At 27.6% G+C, this 20,373-nt stretch overlaps 2 protein-coding genes across 2 annotated transcripts; both read left to right on the forward strand.

Annotated features, from left to right (window-relative positions):
* Window positions 1–780: 780 nt before the first annotated feature.
* LOC137828199 (uncharacterized) lies at window positions 781–1,532 on the forward strand. Its single transcript, XM_068634670.1, has one exon. The coding sequence runs from the start codon at window positions 919–921 to the stop codon at window positions 1,369–1,371; it is 453 nt and encodes a 150-aa protein (XP_068490771.1). The 5' UTR covers window positions 781–918; the 3' UTR covers window positions 1,372–1,532.
* Window positions 1,533–13,101: 11,569 nt separating this feature from the next.
* LOC137827656 (cysteine--tRNA ligase 2, cytoplasmic) lies at window positions 13,102–19,772 on the forward strand. Its single transcript, XM_068633876.1, has 9 exons — window positions 13,102–13,408; window positions 13,831–13,894; window positions 16,083–16,244; window positions 17,167–17,337; window positions 17,420–17,701; window positions 17,819–17,944; window positions 18,491–18,712; window positions 18,822–18,938; window positions 19,044–19,772. Exons 1-9 carry the CDS (start codon window positions 13,233–13,235, stop codon window positions 19,377–19,379), a joined length of 1,656 nt encoding a protein of 551 aa, XP_068489977.1. The 5' UTR covers window positions 13,102–13,232; the 3' UTR covers window positions 19,380–19,772.
* Window positions 19,773–20,373: the final 601 nt, after the last annotated feature.

A 20,373-nucleotide genomic window follows, 5' to 3' on the forward strand; every position in this document is an offset into this window, starting at 1 on the left:
CCTAAGTTTTTACTCAAAATTCAAAAACGCAATCAATTTTAAATTTCAAAACTTCCATCACCCGTAACAATTCAACTCGAATATTGAATAAAATATTAGCTTTATGAATCCAGCATAACTATAATTTACAAGTATAAGTTAAAATTCACATAATCTAACCATAAGATTCAATTATAATTTTACTAGTAAACTCAAATTTCAACAAACATCAATAAAATCAGTTATCAAAACTCTAAATTTCTCAATTCATTTTATTTTTCACATAATTAGTCAAAATATCATATTTCACTAACCATCTTATACATATAAAATATGTTGCCTCAAGTAATAATATTGGTCATTACGTATTAATACTGATTATTGAGAACTGACGTGGATTACGCGTATTTGAATTTTGTTTTTCATAAGAAAGATAAAAGAAACCAACAATTTAGTAATAGTAGGAAAGAAGGGAAATAAATTTATCACCAAAATTAATAAATAAATAAATAAAAATTATTTAAGAAGTGATCCACATGCCAACTACTCCATTTAAAAGAAAGATCCAATACTTTAGTTAAAATCAATCAACTCACAATCAAGAACCAATAAAAAAAAAACTAACATAAACAAAATTAGAAGTAATTGAAGGCAAAACTTTTAATTAAGAAAAAAAACATAGAGAATGGGTGAAGGGAAAGAAAAAAGTGAATTTGGAGGGAAACCCTACCATGAGAGGTTCAACGGCTACTTCTGCACATTCCCTCAACATGCCAACTACAAAACACAACCGACCAAACCTTTTACAGCTTGGCTTCGATCTCTCCACCTTTTTCTTACCTTAAAGCACTCTTCACTCTTCATTCTTCACCATGTCTCACCCTTGCTACTGCTACTGCTATTGCATACCCCACCAAATTCTCTTTCTCGCTCTCAAAAATGCTCAGAAAAACATCACCCTTTTTCCACAAAGTCTCGCTCCATCTCCTCAGACTCTCTCTTCTCGTCCACAGATTAAGAAAACCCATCTTCCCGAAACTTCTCAAGAGGTTCAAGAAGCGTCGGGAGTTGAAGCTCCTCAATCACTCCAACGACGGAGAGTATCAGTTCACTCCCTTAATTCCAAGTTACCATCGAAACCAGTTCAAGAACAGGGACAACCCAGGTCTGCGTTCTTTCTTGTATCTGTATTGCTGCCTGGGGAACCTGAAAGTAGAACGGGAGTGGCAGCTGGCATTGGAACCCTTTGAAATTGGAGATGAAACAGGCGTAGCCCATGATTTGTTTGAGTGTGGTTCAGCGGATGAAGGTGAATCGGTTGATCAGAAGGCTGAGAAGTTCATCCAGAGTTTCTACCACCAGATGAGAATGCAGAGGCAGGAATCGCTCTAGCTCTTCATATTCATTTTTGTATTTTTCAATTCATTTCCTTTCTCAATTGTTTCATTATTTCGCCTTAGTTTTGCTTAATTTTATTTTCAAACAGGAGAGTAATGCATTACTTCCTTGCTTGATCTATAATAAATAATTAAATATATTAATTTAATTCCATCTCTTAACTAAATGATAATTTTATTAATGAGTTGTAATCTATGTGACTCAGAACACTAATATGTATTGTTGAAGTGTTCAATTTAAAAAAAAAACATATTTGTTCGATTTATGATAATTCTAGTTACAATTTTAAAATAGAAAAATATAATAATTTTTTAAAAATTCAATTTATTTTATAAATTTTTATTATGGGACAAATTTTTATGAACTAATCATCAGAAACACTTTTTGCTATAAAAAAGAATTAAAACATATTTTTCATATAAATTTTTATTGTCATTTTATATAATTCATAATTATATAATATAAATATGTGTTTTTTATTTTATATTTTAAAAATTATACATATTTTTGTATTTATAACATGTCGTATCAGTATTGTGTTACCTAATTTCTAAGTTGTTGTGGTACATGTTGTAAGAAAATCCTAGTGACTATTTCATAAATTCTTTTTTCTGATTTAGATCAAGATTGTATGAGAGAGACCCATTGTTTCCTCTTATATCATATAAGATTGTGATATTTTATATATCAGGCATTATTATGCAGCAAGATTTAAGATCTATATTCTAAAATTTCTTCCAAAGGAGACAGAAAGGATGGGAATATATGATAAGTGTTTTATAACATTAGTGTTATTTTAGGGTTGGAGATTCTCTGTTTAAATATCTTTGTCACGTTCTTTTCCCTTCTGAATAATATAAACCAGAGCAAACTGACGAGTTCACAACTTTTTTTTTCAAATAGTTTTATAGTAGTTAAGATAATGCAATTTCTAGAAAAAAAACTGGATTGTGAAAATCATAACCAAAGTCTACTTTACTGGGACCACTTTACTAAGAAAGGGAGATAACATTATTGCAATCCCATTATTATTATAATAAATAAAAGTATGACTACTTACCTAGTTTCTTTGGAGGGATGAAAGGAAGAACACCTTTATCTTCATTTCATAGTCATATGTAGTTAGTTTAACCAGTTAAAGCCTCTTTCACATACAACTTTAAAAGCTTCTCTTAGTTCAAATATAGAAATTGTCCAAATTAAATCCAAGAGCCTCAAAATCATGTCAAGAATTCTTTAATATAAATTGTTTTTGTAAGAGCTTTCGTTCTTTGTAAGTTTTGAATTTTTCGAGGTGTTTGTTTCAGAAGAATTGAGAGTAATAAATGTTATTAAATGTATATATTTATTTTATTTTGTAGTGTATATTCATAGAATAAAAAAAAAATTGAATTATGGAATGAATAAATATAAATTATTGAATTAATTCACAAACTTAATGTAAAATTTTGTAGGCTTAACTTAAATTTAATTAGTTAATTTGGACACTAATACGATCTAGTCTCCAAATAAAATTTTGTCGTATGAGATTTCAAATTAACGTGATAATAGATGGTTATCAGATAAATTAATAAATATAAATATAAATTACAAGTTATATAAAGAAAAATGATAGTTTATTCGATTTTAGTTGGAAAAGGGTGATATAGAAATGAAATAGGATATTTGACATTAACAAATAAAACAATATACTTCCAATAAAATAAAAAATCTTATAATGCATTAACAATTTATTAATTAGTCCATAGTTTGTACAAACATCCATGCTATATTCAACTTTTGGATAGTCACGTGTGTATCTATCTATATATATCGTATTCTATCCATATTAGATAAGAAAAAAAAAACAAATGAAATAGAAAAGAAAAAGATAAAATAAGATGAAGATAATAAATAAAATCTTCATTGAAATCATGACTCTAAACAAAATTAAATAAAGTAAAATTTTGGCTTATAAATAGGTGTTGTGGGAGAGAAGATGAAAGAAAGGTAAGACAAAGAGAAAGAGGTGATAATTTTTTTAAATATTCTAGAATCTCTAATTCTAATGTTTCACTTCAATCAAAGGTAAGGGGAGTGATGTTAAGCTATTCTTGTATTTATTAATAAAATTATGTGTTTTTTTATTAACTTTTTATTCATTTTGCATTATATATTATTTACTTTATTTCTTTGTTCTTTCATATATATTATTTATTTTAATATCAAGTTACATAGTAATCTTGTTCATTTATTTATATTTATATCATTTAATTGATATTTACTTACACAGTAATTTTATTTAATTATATTTATTTCATATATATCTATAGTTATTTACTGGTTCTATTTATTTATTTATTTTTATGTTATTTAATATATCTTCACTTACTGGTCTTATTTATTTAACTATTTATTTATATTTATATTATTTAATGTATTTTCAAACTTGAACTATTTATTTATTTATATTTATGTTATTTAATGTATTTCCAAACTTGTACAGTTTATTTATTTATATTTATATCATTTAATTTATCTATGGTCCAATTTATTTATTTATATTACATCACTTAATTTATTTATCTACATGGTCATATTTATTTATTTTATGTCATTTATATTTAATTTATCTCTAGTCACGCATTGCTCTCATTTATTTATTTATAATTATGTCATTTAATTTATCTGACATTGATGCTCTTTATTAGTTTATATTTTTATTATTTTATTTTTTTATAATATATTTATCAATATATAATGATTTAAAGTGTTTGCTTTAATTCTTATTTATTTTATAATTCAAAAAAACATATAAATTAATAATAAAAATAGATTATTATTTTTATTTAATGAGTTTGGATAAAATAAACTTACCTGTATGTTTTATTTTTATTTTTATACTTGTGTGTATAGATTTTTGGCAATACAAATATGACATGTCTTAATAGTCATCACGTGTATATGATTCTTGAAAGTATAAAAAAATATATCAGTTCCATAAAGAGTTATGAAATTTGTTGCATTATGTCAAAGTCATGTTAATGTATTAATCTTTGTGTTTGAGAAGTCACAATTTGGTACTACGAGATAAAAAGTAAAGACCATGGTGGGGTCTAAGAAAGTGATAGAGTAGGTGAATATCTATATAGTTCAAAATAATGTCTTAAACTAAGATATTCATAAGTCAAACTTTCGACTATATGATATTTGCTCAGCATCACCGATGTTAGGTAATGGGTATATATTTCTTTTGTAAATTGAAAATGACCGATATTCTTAAGAAAAATAATTATAATTACCAATATTTTTAATGAGAATTACTTAACTAAATAATCACTTCTCAAATAACTTTTAATGTTCATAGTAGGTCATCAAAATTGGAATACAGATTCATAGTAAGATTGAGTCTTATGATTGTGGATTAAGTCATAGGCCTTCATTGTTTGCATTGTCAGTTAAGTCTATTAAGATTGATATTTAAATTTTAAAAAAATCTCAATTCTTTTTGTGTGTTTTTTTCATATATATGTTATACGAGTAGAAACTGATGACTCTTGATAATTCAGAATGTTTAAATTATATAGATAGTTATTTACTTTATTGTAGAACTTTTATTATTACGTAAAACTGATATATTTTGTTATATACTGTGAATAGTTGTAAAGATATGAATTTATTTCCATAATTTAATGTTGTATGTATTATTTTTATTGTAATATGTGATGATTGTACTATATACACGATTAAATATAGGTATAGATATAAAAACAACATTTAGAACAAATTTGAATTTTACTTATGACTCTACTTTAATAAAAAAAAATTATATATATTTTATATTTAATTTATATTTTGAAATACTATATATTTTGTGTTGTTGGGTCTATACTAAATTATATAGTTTTGTAAAGGTATTATATTAAGTAATTAAAAAGGAAACAAATAAGAAAAATGGAGAGTAGAGAAAATAATAAATAAAGTTATATAGATAATTGTGAGTAGAGTATTGGATAAGAATGAGTAGTACCTATATTATTATTATTATTCTTGACATTATTCTTATTGTCAATTTTATTACATGTTATTTATATTTCTTTCCTTAAAATAGTTAAATAAATTATTTGAAATTTAATTTAGTATAAAAATAAAAAGTCAATTATAACTGAATTTGAAATAAATATGCATGTGCATATTTATTGTACTATTTATGGTAATAAAATAAAAAATTCAGACCTTCATTAATTTTAGTTATTAAAGAAGACTCAAAACGGAAACTGGGAATGCGGTAAGGATGAAAAAAAAGTCATACAAAAACAGGAAACGATACATTTTTAAAAAAAATTAAAAAATTGATAAGTGTAAGACAAAATAGATAATTTGTGAAAGAATTATTTTAATGTTTGTGTGAGTAGTGAAAGTATTTGTAGAATTTGTGTAAAAAAATATTTAAGAGACTTTTTATGCTGGTGATTTATTATGTTTTCCTTGTTAAATTTATATTTTCTGGACTTTGTTCTATGTGTGTTTTATTTGTTGTCATGAATTGTTTTGAATTTTTTTAAAAAAATATAATGTTATTTTTTCTGGGTATTTTGGACAATAAAGATGTGTGTTTTTAGTTTTTTTTTATATTAAAATATATAATTTAATTAATATACTGTTTTCATGTGACTGTATAGAATTATAGTTAGAATGTTTTGAAACATTTTCAAAATCAAGATAATATTATTTAATGTGTTTTAGTAATTTTATTGAGCAGGCACATTTTCTCTTTGTATATAAAGGAAATTTGGTGATTAGTGAAAAGAAAATTATTTGAATAAGGATAAACCACAATCTTTCAAATAATATAACATAAAAGAACAATCTTTTAAAAAATTTATTTTAATGTTAATTTTTAAAAAATAGGTTAACAGGACTTCAAACTGAAATTACGATCCCATCAAATCAGCTTATTTAATAGAATATATTAAAAGATTTACGGTAAATATTAGCTATAGTTTATAACATTAAAATATTTAAAATTTATTATATTTTACAGTTCCTTTAGTTATATTTCTAAAACATTTTTATCCTCATATTGTTAATTATATTAATCTAATAATTATTTATGTATCATCTTGATTATTTTAATTTATTCAATTATTATTTTAAGTAACAATTGAAAAATATAACACAATAAGAACTTCCAACCATGAGGACCACTTATTGAAGGTTTTGTTTGTATTTTATAAAGCATTATTGTCATGAAGTAGTTTTTGACTAAAAAAAATAAATGCATAAACCTATATGTGAGTCCTATATATATACATTCTCCTAAATTCAAAGTCCATTAACTGATTAGGTCCCCATATGATGTAATCTCAAACTATGAATCAATGAGAATAATCAAGTCTCAATTTTTAAACTTTTCATTAATCTTTCTTACTTTATGAGAATTTATCTATATTTTTATAATTTTTGTTGTTTCTCCTTCTATTTAATTACAATTTTTATAAGTAAAGAACATGATTTCTTATTATCTAGACTTTTACTTAACTCATATTTTTTATATGACATTAAAAAATAAATTTTTTTAATTTTAATTTTAAAACCATCTTTGTAACCCTTTTGTTGATATATTCAACATATACATAATAGTATGTCACAATAAAATATTAAAAAAATAAGTATCATTGGACAATCCGACCTACATAATAAATTTATATAAGATAATGTTTATTTTAAGTGTATTTAGGAAACTACTTAATAAAAAAAGATAATATTATAAAATAAGTTAGAAAAAAACAACATTAATGTGGAGAGTGAAAAGAGGATTATATTGATTTTTTAACTGAGCAAGACTGTTCAATTTTTAAAAATGTCCAAAAATTTTATCTGTAGTCAGTGATCAATCGTACTTTATAAAACAAAATACAAATATATTTTTCATATAATTTTTATTTTAATACAATAGAAAAAAAAATATGAATTATTCTTCCAATAATAGATTTATTTTTAATTTTAATGATTTGCAAGTGGTTAACTATGTAGGTATATTACTCTATGTGGATAATTAAAATGGCAAACTAAAAATTTATTTAACTTATCTTTGTTTTTATACGACATATTTGAAGAATTTTAATTTTTAATATGATATTTTTGTAATTAGTAATTAAGTGATGATGAGACGTTAAATTTCAAAATATTTTATAATATTTAGTGAGAATTAATTTTTGATAGTTTTATTTTTTAGAGATTGTTTGGTGAATTTTTTATTAAAATTTAAACAAGTTCTAACTGTTAAAATGGTTAGAAATTATTATATCACATCAGAATAACAGTTAAATTTGAGTAAATTTTTTTTATTAAAAACAAAAATTGAAAAAAAAATGATATACAAAAAATATAAATTATATCAAATAAATAATTACAATCAATTTAATAGACTGGGTGAAAATTCAAAATGGACATAACCCTACTGTAATTTGTACCAAAGTTTTTTAATGTTAAAAAAACAAAGTTTTCATTTAAAACATTGTCCTCCATTGGTTGTTGTTTAAATTGAGGTTGATGACGTGGTGTCAGGAAAAGACATTATTGAAGGAAGAAACATAGGAACACTGAGGTGAATAAGTAATTATTGTAAAGTACACTGGACATGACATGTATTGAAGGAAGAATAATAAGTTTTATTTCTTAGTTTTTATTTTAATTTAATGGTGAAATAAAAAAATACCATGGATGTTTCAAAGAGGATTTTTTTTCGTGATGTAATATTCTTTTAATATATAATATCCAGAATGGACTCAAGAAAATATTAACTTCTCAAATGGCATATTTCCACAATATCCAAGGGAATTCTTCTAGACAAATAATTTTCATATTGACAATTGTAAATTTAATTTTTTGAGAGTCAAAATTTGAGACATTTTTTTGTTTTAAATATGGAGGAAAATTAAAAAATAAATCAAAATAAAATTGAATTGTAATAGAAAAAAAAACTTAAAATAATTAATTAAAAATGTTGAGAATAAATTTTGATTGGATTGGAAGATGAGAAGAATAAAAAATAATTGAAATGTTAAAAAATATGATTTTTTAATATTGTTTTTGTAATATTATTTGGAAATAAATAAAATTTTAATATCTTGATAATTAATTTATGAACAGTAAGAAAAATTAAAATTGTTTTTAAAATATGTTATATAATGGATTGGAAAATTAAGATAATTTGAAATTATTATTAGAAATTGATGATAAAATATAAATTAAAAAAAATGATTTATAATTCCAATATACCAATTTTGTAATATGCAATTAATTTTATATATTTACTAAAGTATAATTATAAATTTATTTAATAATATTTGAGAAAAAAGTCATATAAAAAACCATATATACGACCAATTGAATATAAAATTATTTTTTTATGGTTAAAGGATGACAAAAAAAAATCATATTGAAAGTGATGTGCATCTTATTAAATTTAGTTAAATGTGGATATTGTTACCTCTTAATCAACAATGTAATTACTTTTTTTTTTAAGTATTTAACCATTTCATCGCGTATTTTCTTGCGTAAATCTTGTATTTATACAAATAGTTCAATATTAATTGATTGATGATTCTTTCCAATTGATATTTGGGGAAAGACATCGAGTTCTTATTCAATGATTGATCATTAGTGCGACATCAACAACATTTTGTATTTCTATTGAGTCGTGAACGAGTTTTTAATAAAGAACTCAACCTGGATGTTGATAGTTCATTTTTGTAACTTGTTTCTTCTCGCCATATTGTAGTACTTCATATATGTTATCAAATAGTTGATTGAATGAATAATTGTGTGGAATTGCATCTTTTTAGGTTTCCAGCATCTATACGCTAGACCATACCATTTAGACTTTTTATTATGGTGGTTAGTTGGATAAGTCTCCCGTAGTATATTATTGTTTCTAAGGAACTTAATTAGATAGAATTTGTGGAAAAGTTTGCTGTGAGTTAGTTCATAAGCCTCTAAGTCTTTTGTAGATCTTGTTAATTTGACACGTAGTTCAATCACTCTAACCAATTAAAATTGGGACTTCCAAGTTAACAATGGAAAAAATTGTCATTAGTTAATATTTGAAAACCATCACACCTAACTTTACTATGTTTTATTAGTCGAGGTTGATGATAGTACAACATTTTCAAAGGATTTTGAGGAGGAAGTTCCAAAATGACACACATTTTTTCCTTCAAATGAAAGAAGTTATACTTGAGTGGGATGCAAAACAATTTAAGAGATGAACATCCAAAGTAAACACCTTCATTAGTTTTTGTTATTGGATCATAGACAAGTATAACATCAAGATAAGAATTAAAAAAAGTATGAATTTTTTTTTTCATATTAAAGAGAAAAAAATATATTTTATATGCTTGGTCAAAATGGTGTATTTTATCTTAATGGTTTGGATAGTTGAATCTATAGATGATGAATTATCGAAACATAGACCAATATAATTGATGTACAGTGTTACGTTAACTATGTAAATTAGATAAATTAATTTTAACATGTTTGAATGTAAACATATTAAAAGATATTAAAAGATGTTAGAAGATTAATGTTAACGAAATTATTTAAATATGAAATATATTTTTGAGTTGCGTGAGTTTACTGACTAAAATAACTATGAAGGATAACAATTCACATAATTGTATATTGATGAAAAAGATCAATTATAAATACCTGATGTGATGATACATAATTTCTAGCTTAATATGCATCCTTATATCTTTAATATCTTTTTTAATTTTGTCTATAATATTTTATTTTCCAATTTTCCTTCCTTTTACTGATCAAGACGAAATTTAAAATGGGAATTCTACCCACTGAGCCCAAATTCTCGTGTAGAAGAGTGAAAATGAGCTATTTAAGTCCATTTGAAATATTAAAAGAATATTATACTGATAAAAAATATTCAAAGTCATTTTTTTAATAGAATATTGTAGTCTTGAACAATAAGTTATTTGTTTAATTTATCTTTTCAAGAACAAGTCAACTTCAAACATACCTATCAACTGTGTCCATTAAAACACACATCCGTATGAATAAATCTTAAAAAAACTCTATATTATTATGAGACCTTTTTTTTTAGTGTCAAAATAAAAAGAGAAGAAACATTGAATTGAACTTTTTGTTTTATTTTATTCTGACACGTTTAATACAGATAATTGAAATATAATGGATTATAGAAAAAAAAACAGTTATCATAACAATCTACACAGTACAATATTTTGACACTCTATTGATAAAAAATATATTAAACTATTATAAAGTCAATAGTTGAAGTGTTGGTTAAAATGAAACATCATCTTTATACAACAACATGGAAGTCCTAATTTAAATATGTTGTTCTTGAATTATAGATTTTCAATCCCAAACATGTTTGCCAAAAAGGAAAACATTAGAAGTCCCCTATGTTTTTGTTTTTTTTAAAGTCAATATATATTCCAATTGACTAAGGTTTCAAAGGTTTTCTTCAGTAAAATTTTCAAATATTGATTTAAACTTAGCACATTTGGATCTAGATAAAAGTTTTGTCTACAATTATCTAAAGTTAAACCTAATATAAACTGCATAAGCAGTGTTAACAGTTGCGGGGCTGACAAGGAGGGAAAGTAGTGGGCCGGGTCATAATTAGGGTTTATATAATTTGGCAAATTCTTCTTACACCAAATATTTCTCAACATAAGCAACATAATTTAAATTTTTAAAAATATCCTTTATTTCGAAAATGAAAATTTAGAATTAAAAATAATATATTTAAAAAAATAAATGTGGAAGAGATTATTATGTTTCAAAAATAAAAATCTATAAAAAAATAAAAATCCCATTCTTAATAAGAAAATTAAAAATTAAAAATAATACATTAAAAATAATAGATTCGGAAGAGTTTTTTTTTGTTCTAGAAATAAAAATTCAAAAAAAAAATCAAAAGTTCATTTCGAATAAGAAAATCTGCAATACAAAAAATTTGTTCTTAAAAAAAAATCTGGAAACATATTCTGGAATATATTTTTATATGTACTCTATTTTTTAAAGGTGCAGGAAGTAATTGCTATATAATTTTCTTCCTCTCTTTACATTGGGCCTTAACTTAATTAGGGTCTGATCATAATTACTTAATGACTGTTTCTTCCTGCACCTCCATATCTTCTTCTGGCACCTCCATACACAATATGAAAATACATTTTTATCCTTCTTGTGCCACCCCCATAGAATAATTTTCGGATTATGTAATCCGGAAATACATTTGAAAAAAGACTTCCGAATTATATAATCCGGAAGTTAAAAAAGACTTCCAGATTATTTAATCCAGAAAGTAATCATGCATCTGAGAAAAGACTTCCGGATTATATAATCCAGAAGCTAATTACAAATTTGAAAAATGACTTCCGGATTATGTAATCCGGAATATTACAGAGGGGCATTTTTTGAAATATGAAAATCTATGGAGGTGAGAGAATAAGCTATGGAGGTGCAGGAAGAAGCAGCCTTACTTAATATCTTCTTTGAGTCCAGTATATTTTTCTGTTAGAAAAAAAATATATAGATGGATTATTTACCTGTTAACTGGAGTTGCTTTTTATTGTATAATACAATATATAATAATTTAAAAGAAAATAGTTAGTGTCACCTTTTTTTTTTTCATATATTGGACATCAATTACATTATTTGTTCTCACCCCACCAGGATTATATTATAAACTTTATTTTTCAATATAAGTTTAATTAAAAAAAATAATATAAGTGATAATTTAGACAAAAATAAGTATAGTATAAGGGTTACAAAATAGAAAAATACAATCTTTATACAATGTGAACTATTGATACATTTAAATTAAAAATATTCAAGACAATTATAGAATTATTCAAAATTTTATATGGTCAGGTGACAAGTATTATATTTGATGAATTTGTTTAGATGGATTAGGCAAATCTTCTTTCAAATGGTATTGTCTATAAAATTTTAGATCAATTAGAGTTTTTATTTGTAGACTAATTACTAAATATAATAAAAATGTTACAAATTCAATACTCTTCCATTACTGATAATATATAAGTTTTTTTTTATGTCACAATTACATGTTTTATTTCAGTAGGAGGATGCATAATCAACTTGAAGTAAGTAAAAATATTTAAAAGTAAAGAAAGTAAGTTAGGTAACTGAAGAAAGAAAGAAAACTCCAGAATGGAAATGAAGTAAAATAAAGAAACCACTAATTACATCATTTAAGAATAATAAATGAATAACCTAAGGTAAATAAAATAGATTTAATAAGGAAAAAAGTCAACTGAATAACCAAAGGCAACGCCAGAGTTAAAAGAAAGTAAATAAGGAAATCATATATTGTATTTATTATTATTATTGGTGGAAATGTTTTTTTTTTTATGTTATCGTATTTTAGTAAGTTAAAGTTTTAAAATTAATATTTATATTAATATATTTTATATTTATCTAAATAAAACCTATATTATTAATTTATATTTTGAAATATAATAATATGAAAAAATAATATAAGTTACCTATACTTGAGTAAAAAAATTACAGAATAGTACAAATAGGTACAATTATTTGTAATAGAGATATAATTTATACTAACTATTTGTAATAGATGCAAAATTCAAAATATAATTACATTCGGACCATAGACAAAATCTCTAAACAAAATAAGAATATATTATTATAAATGGTGATTATTATTAACATAATGATTTATTTTATTTATTATTTATGAAGGCAAAAGTAAATGGTAGAAGGGTTTGGGGTTGAAGAACAGAAAAGAAATTAGGGCTGAAGGGGTCATAGCTGCAGAGTGTGAGAGAGAGTGTGCTCATCTGCAGGTAACAATGGCTGAAGAGGAGCTTGGTGTTTTCAGGATTTACAACTCCATGACTCAGCAGAAAGAGATCTTCAAAACCAAAATCCCTGGCAAGGTTTTCATGTACGTTTGCGGAGTAACTGCCTATGACTTCAGCCATCTCGGCCACGCTCGTGCCGCGGTTTCCTTTGACATTCTCACCAGGTACTTTTTCATCATTCATTCTTCAATTCCCACCAACCCTCTTTTCATTTCGTTGGCATGCCTCAATTCAATCTACTGGTTTCTGTACCGATGAAATTGAGAATCTAGCCCATGGTTTTAAAGTTGTTTCAGACTCGGTCTTTTCTGGATTTAAGGTTCACTTTGTATTGGGCTTATTTGTTTTTGTTTATTACCATGTAAATGTGTAGTTGGATTTAATTTGGTTTGTCTGACTGTTATTATTAGCCAGATTTAAGTAGGTTTAGATATTAGATTATCTCAGTATTTGAAAGGTTAAATTGGAATACTTCTTTGAAACATTTGTTCTGCTCACTCTTTTTTGTTTTAATTTTGCTTTTTCTAGATGTGAAGATTAAGAGTTGACTCACTGTTTGTACTCTGATTGATATGAAAACTTGTAGGTACCTTAGACACTTGGGATATGAAGTAACATATGTGCGGAATTTCACTGATGTTGATGACAAGGTGAGGATGATATCTTGTTGTAACCAAAGCTGACAACTCCCTGCTTTTTAGACTTTTTCACCATCCAGCTGCCATTTTTGTTAATTATTTTTTTTGAGTATTTTTCATCCTTCTTTCCTTTGCACGATTCTGGTTATTGTCACTCCTACATACATGTTCCTTTGGACCTGTGAATGATACACAATTGCAATATGAAACTATATGAATGTATACTTTCAATGCGATGGTAATTGGGATAAGATTTGTGTTCCTTCTCTGAAGTCTGGGTCAATATATGGTAGTTCCCTCTCTAATAAATGTTGTAATCTTTCCATGATCTTTCCTTTCATAGTCAGTTTGGTATGGAGGGAAAAAAGGGTTATATTATAAGTAGATCAGGTGGTAGTAGTGTATATTATAAGTAGATCTGGGCAATATATGGCAGTTCATTCTCAGACAAATTTTGTAATGTTTCATGATCATTCCTTTTATGGTCAGTTTGAGGTAAAAATGGGTTAAGAAAAATTCATTTTTGGTTTTCTTTGTAAAATAGTATTAAAAACTGAGCCATTTCATTTTTTTTCTATTAATATTAATATATTGAGAGCAATACTCTAAAGTGATTAAGATTTTCTTTAATTTTTATTGAATAAAAGTTTAAATTTAATGGAGTGGCTTGTATGGTTATTCAGTCATGTGCCATTCTACTATTGAGAGCAGTTCTCTTAGAGTTTGCAAGAATCTCAATTGTTGTCACATATGCTATAACCGACCGACCCTTATCATATAAGCAATACAAATCTATGAAATCGTTTTCAGAAATGAATAGGGCTTAATGTTATAGAGTAAACTTACTGGGAAATGGGGAGATGTAGTGAATAATGATTTTAAATAATATTATTTTGGGAGTCAAAATATAAATTCTTTGATTCAGACATCTAGTCACCCCTGTTAGTTACCATATTTCTGTTCTGTGACTTTAGAATTCATTTGTCAAAGTGATTCAAGTGTATGGTAGAGGATCGAGTTTTGTAGGTTTTCTAATTGCTATCAAGTCTTATATTTTGTTTAGTGTTATCTTCCAACATTTTTTCAACTGGATAGAATTTCATTGAGATAGGTTTAGTCTGTGCTTTTAACTATAACTTTTACGTGGGCATAACTTTTAGAATAAGCCATTCACACAGTACATATTTCTATGTGCTTCAGGAGTCTTTAGTGTTTGGAAGCACCATCCTTTTTGAGAATACCTCAAGTGTCAATCTTCAAATATGGTGTTTTTTTTTCTTTTGCTATTGTTTGGACTATCTTTATTTCTTTTTGTTGTTGGCTTCCTGTTCTTCTTATTTCTTTACTATAAGTTGGTATCTTTTAAATTTGAACGATGAGCCTATTTTTAGCAATACTGGTTTACCTGCATGGTAAGTGATAACAATAATTGTTTGAAGCATTGCTGTCAAAATTGCAATATATTTTACTCACAGGATTGCATGACCCTGCAAGTTCACATCTTCAATTTTTTTCCCTGCCTAGCTTTCTTATATGGTGGGATTGGAGTAAGATTGCCAGACAAACTCATAGGATCAACAAGCTTGTAGGAGTTGTGAACCTGCAACTGAGGTGATTTGTGTTGGTTGTCTCTGGAGAAGCAGCAGACCACCCTCTCCATTTTTTGACCTCAGTTGTCCCCTATCACTCAACCCCCTGTCCCACCTCTCAATTCCCCATTCATTTCTCCTGTCTTCTGTGTGGAGCTTAATTTTCCTTTGTCTGTGCCCCAAATCTCTTTCTCTGTTCAAATCTCTCTACTCAGTCTCTATGTGGACTATTCCACCCCAACATAGTTTTTGGCAGTGGTTCTCTACCTCATGGTTTTTTGACTTATTGAGTTGGCATTTGATCTTATTCATGCTCAATTTAACTTTTAATTAAATGTTGTGATTTGAAGGTTATTTTCATTTCCCATCTGTTTTATATGCATAAATACATGGTAGAGCTTTAGGTAGGATCTTGTGATTCGTATAACAATACCATGATTCACACAGTTCCCCTCCCCTTCCCAATCCTTGGTAGGATCTATGCTTTCACAAAACATTGGTTACAAGTTTCACCATCCTTGAAAACATGAGTCTTGAAAGCATATGATTTTACACTTCTTATCTGAATCTTTAATGTTTATTACAGACTGCTAATATCAGAATTGCTGCAGATAATTAAGCGAGCAAATGAGACTGGGGAAGATCCATTGATGTTGAGTAACCGTTTTTGCGATGAATATAATGCTGATATGGCTGATCTTCAGTGTGAGACACCAACTAAGGAACCTCGTGTTTCTGAACATCTTGGCGATATAAAGGACATGATAACCCAGGTTTAATTTTGCTAAACATATTGCTGTCTCCGCTTTAGTTTGAAATTTTTAAGGGAATATCATTGTAAAATTTTTTTTGCTCCACGTGTTTCAATTAAATTCCAGTTGACAGTCTTGCTTGCTGTTTTATATTAATCAATACTTCCCTTTTTTCAAGTGCATTTTGAATTTATATGTTTCCTTGGACAGGTTAAATTAAACCTTGTATACATTACATGTTAATAAACTTCCTGTATACACTATTATGCTATTTTGTGTACTTTTTATAAGAATCTTGGATATTTACTCTTATTGTTGTAGTGATTTGTGGGGATGCGTTTTGATTTTCTGTCCTCATGCTTCCCTAAACTATTGAACCTTCTATATGATTACATATATAATATTAAATATAAAAGCTATTCCTTCTTTTTTGCAGCAATGTAATGCATAATTTATCCTATTATGATAATTTAACTCGTTATCTTGTTAATAAATAGATTAAAATCAAGCAGGAACTATGAAAGCAAAACAAGAGTTAAAAGGCCAGTTGTTTTTAATTTTTTAATAGAGAGATATGAAGCTCAGAAGCTGCATGCAATCTCCAACTGAAATATTAATGAGACTTAAAATGATAACAAACTTACAGCTTCTTTGCTTTGAGTTCTTTTTCAAAGTTTCCTGTTTTTGTCTCATTTGCAAAAATGTCACCTTATATTTTCTCATTATTTATTGTTTTCACAGATCTGCATAGGAATTTTAAAACCTGAGACAAAGTAGCAGTTTTTTTATTAATGATAACAAGAAACATATCTATTTGAGGTTGCATGTCATTTTTATTTAAATGTATGGCATAGAAGTTAACATTTCATTGGATGAAGGTATGTCTTTATTTATAAATTCTATCAAAAGATGCTTAGTCATTATTCATTAATGTACTATGCAGATTATAAAAAATGGCTATGCATATGAAGTTGAGGGTGATGTTTTCTATGCTGTTGATAAATGCCCAAATTATGGCATGCTTTCTGGACAAAAGCTAGAACACAATAGAGCTGGGGAACGAGTAGCTGTGGACTCAAGAAAGCGTCACCCAGCTGATTTTGCTTTGTGGAAGGTGAGAACCCTTTCCAGTTATTTTAAAATATGTTTTGTAAACATTTGAAATCTCTTATATTTCTTAATAATAATAATTGCAGGCTGCTAAACCAGGTGAGCCTAGTTGGGACAGCCCCTGGGGTCCTGGAAGACCTGGGTGGCACATCGAATGCAGTGCAATGAGTGCTTGTTATTTAACTCATAAATTTGATATCCATGGCGGTGGAATTGATTTAATATTTCCTCATCATGAAAACGAGATTGCACAGAGCTGGGCTGCAGACAACGAGAGCCATGTCAGTTATTGGATGCATAATGGCCATGTCACTAATAATAATGAAAAGATGTCAAAATCCTTAGGCAACTTTTTCACCATTCGCCAGGTCAGTTCTTAGCCAACTTCCATTCTCCTTGTCAATGACAGTTTTATTTCTTTTTAAATTTGTAGAAGTTCTTACAAGATGTCTTATGCATATTTTTCATGATATTTTTTCTTGCAGATCACTGAGCGCTATCACCCACTTGCTTTGAGACACTTTTTGATTAGTGCCCATTACAAATCTCCACTAAATTACTCTATCTCACAGCTGGAGAATTCATCAGATGCTATTTACTATATATTTCAGGTAAGCAGCCTCCAAATAATCTGTATCAGGAATTGTGTGTTGTTGCTTAGATTTTGATGGGTGAGTTCATCTCTCAAGGTTGAGAGTTTTTCTGTTATGTAATTCTATATATCCTACCTAAATACTGCTATGTAAATTAAGCAACTTTTATCTTGGAGATAGAATTTCCTGTGCTTCTTTCCTGCTACTTTGAGTTTTTGAGGACGAAGGTAGTTACCGATGTGATGAAAATCCCTAGTGTTTATTATTAAATGTCCAAATGTTTCAAGGTTGACACTTGTGAGTCTCATTATAAGGCAAATTATTTGTCTGTGGTGTTCCTGTCATGACTTGTATGAAACACAGTTTGATTTATCAAGGTAACTACCACAATTTTCACTGTGATTTGGTTGTATTGACATAAATTATTAAAGCTACAGATAACTGACGCTGATATTTTGTTAGCTTTAACAATGCCATTACGCTGGGGAAATTGTTCGAAATAGCTTCCTTTTATATCTGCTGAGTCGATAACTGTGAGACTGATTTTGTCCTTTTTGTTGTTAGACTCTTCAAGATTGTAGAGATGCTTTATCACCATTTCTTCAAGAAGGATCCGAGAAGAATGAAAAGGTGCCTCAAATTAATGAGGCTGCCAAGGAATGTATTAAGAAACTGAGTGTTGAGTTTCAAACAAAAATGTCAGATGACTTGCAGACGCCAGTGATACTAACTGGTGCTATCCAAGAGGCGTTGAAATTTGTGAACAGTTCATTGAAGATGTTGAAGGTACATAAATGGAACCAATTTCTTGTATTGCATGTGCGGGTGCTGCTGCATTCATTTTTGCGTTGGAAATGCACTAGTAATTAATGAATATGTTTTGTCTATCTTCCAGAAGAAAATGCAGAAAAGAGCACAATTGCAATTGATTCAATCCTTACAGGAAGTTGAGAAAGAAGTTGCCAAAGTTTTGGATGTATTAGGATTATTGTCCTCTAAATCCTATGCTGAGGTTAACACTAGCTTAATTGCCCTGTTTTATATAATCTAATAGACACATTCTTTCTGAAAACCATTGCAAATGTTAAAACAATTGTTATTATTATTTGTTCACCAGATTTTGCAGCAGTTGAAAGAGAAGGCATTGAAGAGAGCAGGTCTGGCAGAAGGTGAATTGCTACATTTGATAGAAGAAAGAATTCAAGCTAGGGTTAATAAGGATTTTCTCAAAAGTGATAAGATTAGGACTGATTTGACTGCAATGGGCATTGCACTTATGGATGTGGGCAACGAAATAATTTGGAGACCATGCATCCCGAGTGAACCAGTTGGAGTTGTTCAGAGAGACCAGAGGACACCTATAGTTGAAGAAAAGCAGTTCACACCTTCAGTGAATAAAAAAGTGGAAGAAATACCAGGGGATCGAGAAGGGAATGACCCTCGTACAACATAAAGGTAGAGTAAATGGCTCTCCTTAGCTATTATGATTAATACAGAAATGTTATAATTTATCAAATACTACACAAGGCTTGAAGATTGTATATCAGTTGAAGGTTATTTATGACCATACCTAGCAGTCTAGGAAAAGAATATTTTTTATACGTTTCTCAGATTGGGTCTTTTTCGGTCCTGTCCGTGGATTATTAGTTTAACTGATTTGACCATTGCATGAACAGTGCTGCATACCGAAATTTTTGAGTCTCAGATTTGGTTTTTAGCTCTTAATTCGTACTACAGAATGCTTAATATTTTTTCAAGAATCTGGAGCCTGATTATCTCTTATCTTGTTTGCTATTGATGAACATTAGCATGATTGCTTAAATTATCATATTCGTTTGGTTTATTATATTGGTTTTCTATTCTGTTCTTTGGTTAGTGTGGTTATCTCATTTGATTTGAGGCTGCCGAGCTATGTCTAGGCAGTCAAATCGCCTAATTTTCGAAACCGCATACCTTAATTTGCAGACAAGTTATTTGAGCAGTCTGAATTTATGGTTTTTCTCTTTGAAGTTTTATTGTAATACTGTCAAAGTGAAGCTAGATAAGCAAATCAATGCTGCCTTGTATGAAGAGGGATATTTAAGGTTTCTTCAAATTATGAAATATGCCTCATTGAGTAGAGTTGGATTTGATTTAGTGAAGGGTGGGGGTGAGGGGTTGCTCAACTATTTTTTTATAAGCACGTTGTTTAACAAGAAGAACCATTTAAGCTGCAAGGTTTTCTTAACTTTTAAGCGGGTCTATGTATTAGTTTTCTGTTTTCTTGAAATATTAAACTTTGGTTTTTATCTTGTTATTTGTTATTTTTTTAATTGAGCAGAACATCTTTACTGGTAAAATGAGATTTGTGGGAGTCATTTCAGAAATTTTCTGAGGTGTTGGGTGGGTAGAGTGTGGGTGCTTAAATTGAAAAGGATAAAAATAGACATGTTCAAGTGGATTTCATT

Source organism: Phaseolus vulgaris, chromosome 7, assembly GCF_000499845.2.
Source record: "Phaseolus vulgaris cultivar G19833 chromosome 7, P. vulgaris v2.0, whole genome shotgun sequence".
In the NCBI taxonomy this organism is placed as follows: domain Eukaryota; kingdom Viridiplantae; phylum Streptophyta; class Magnoliopsida; order Fabales; family Fabaceae; genus Phaseolus; species Phaseolus vulgaris.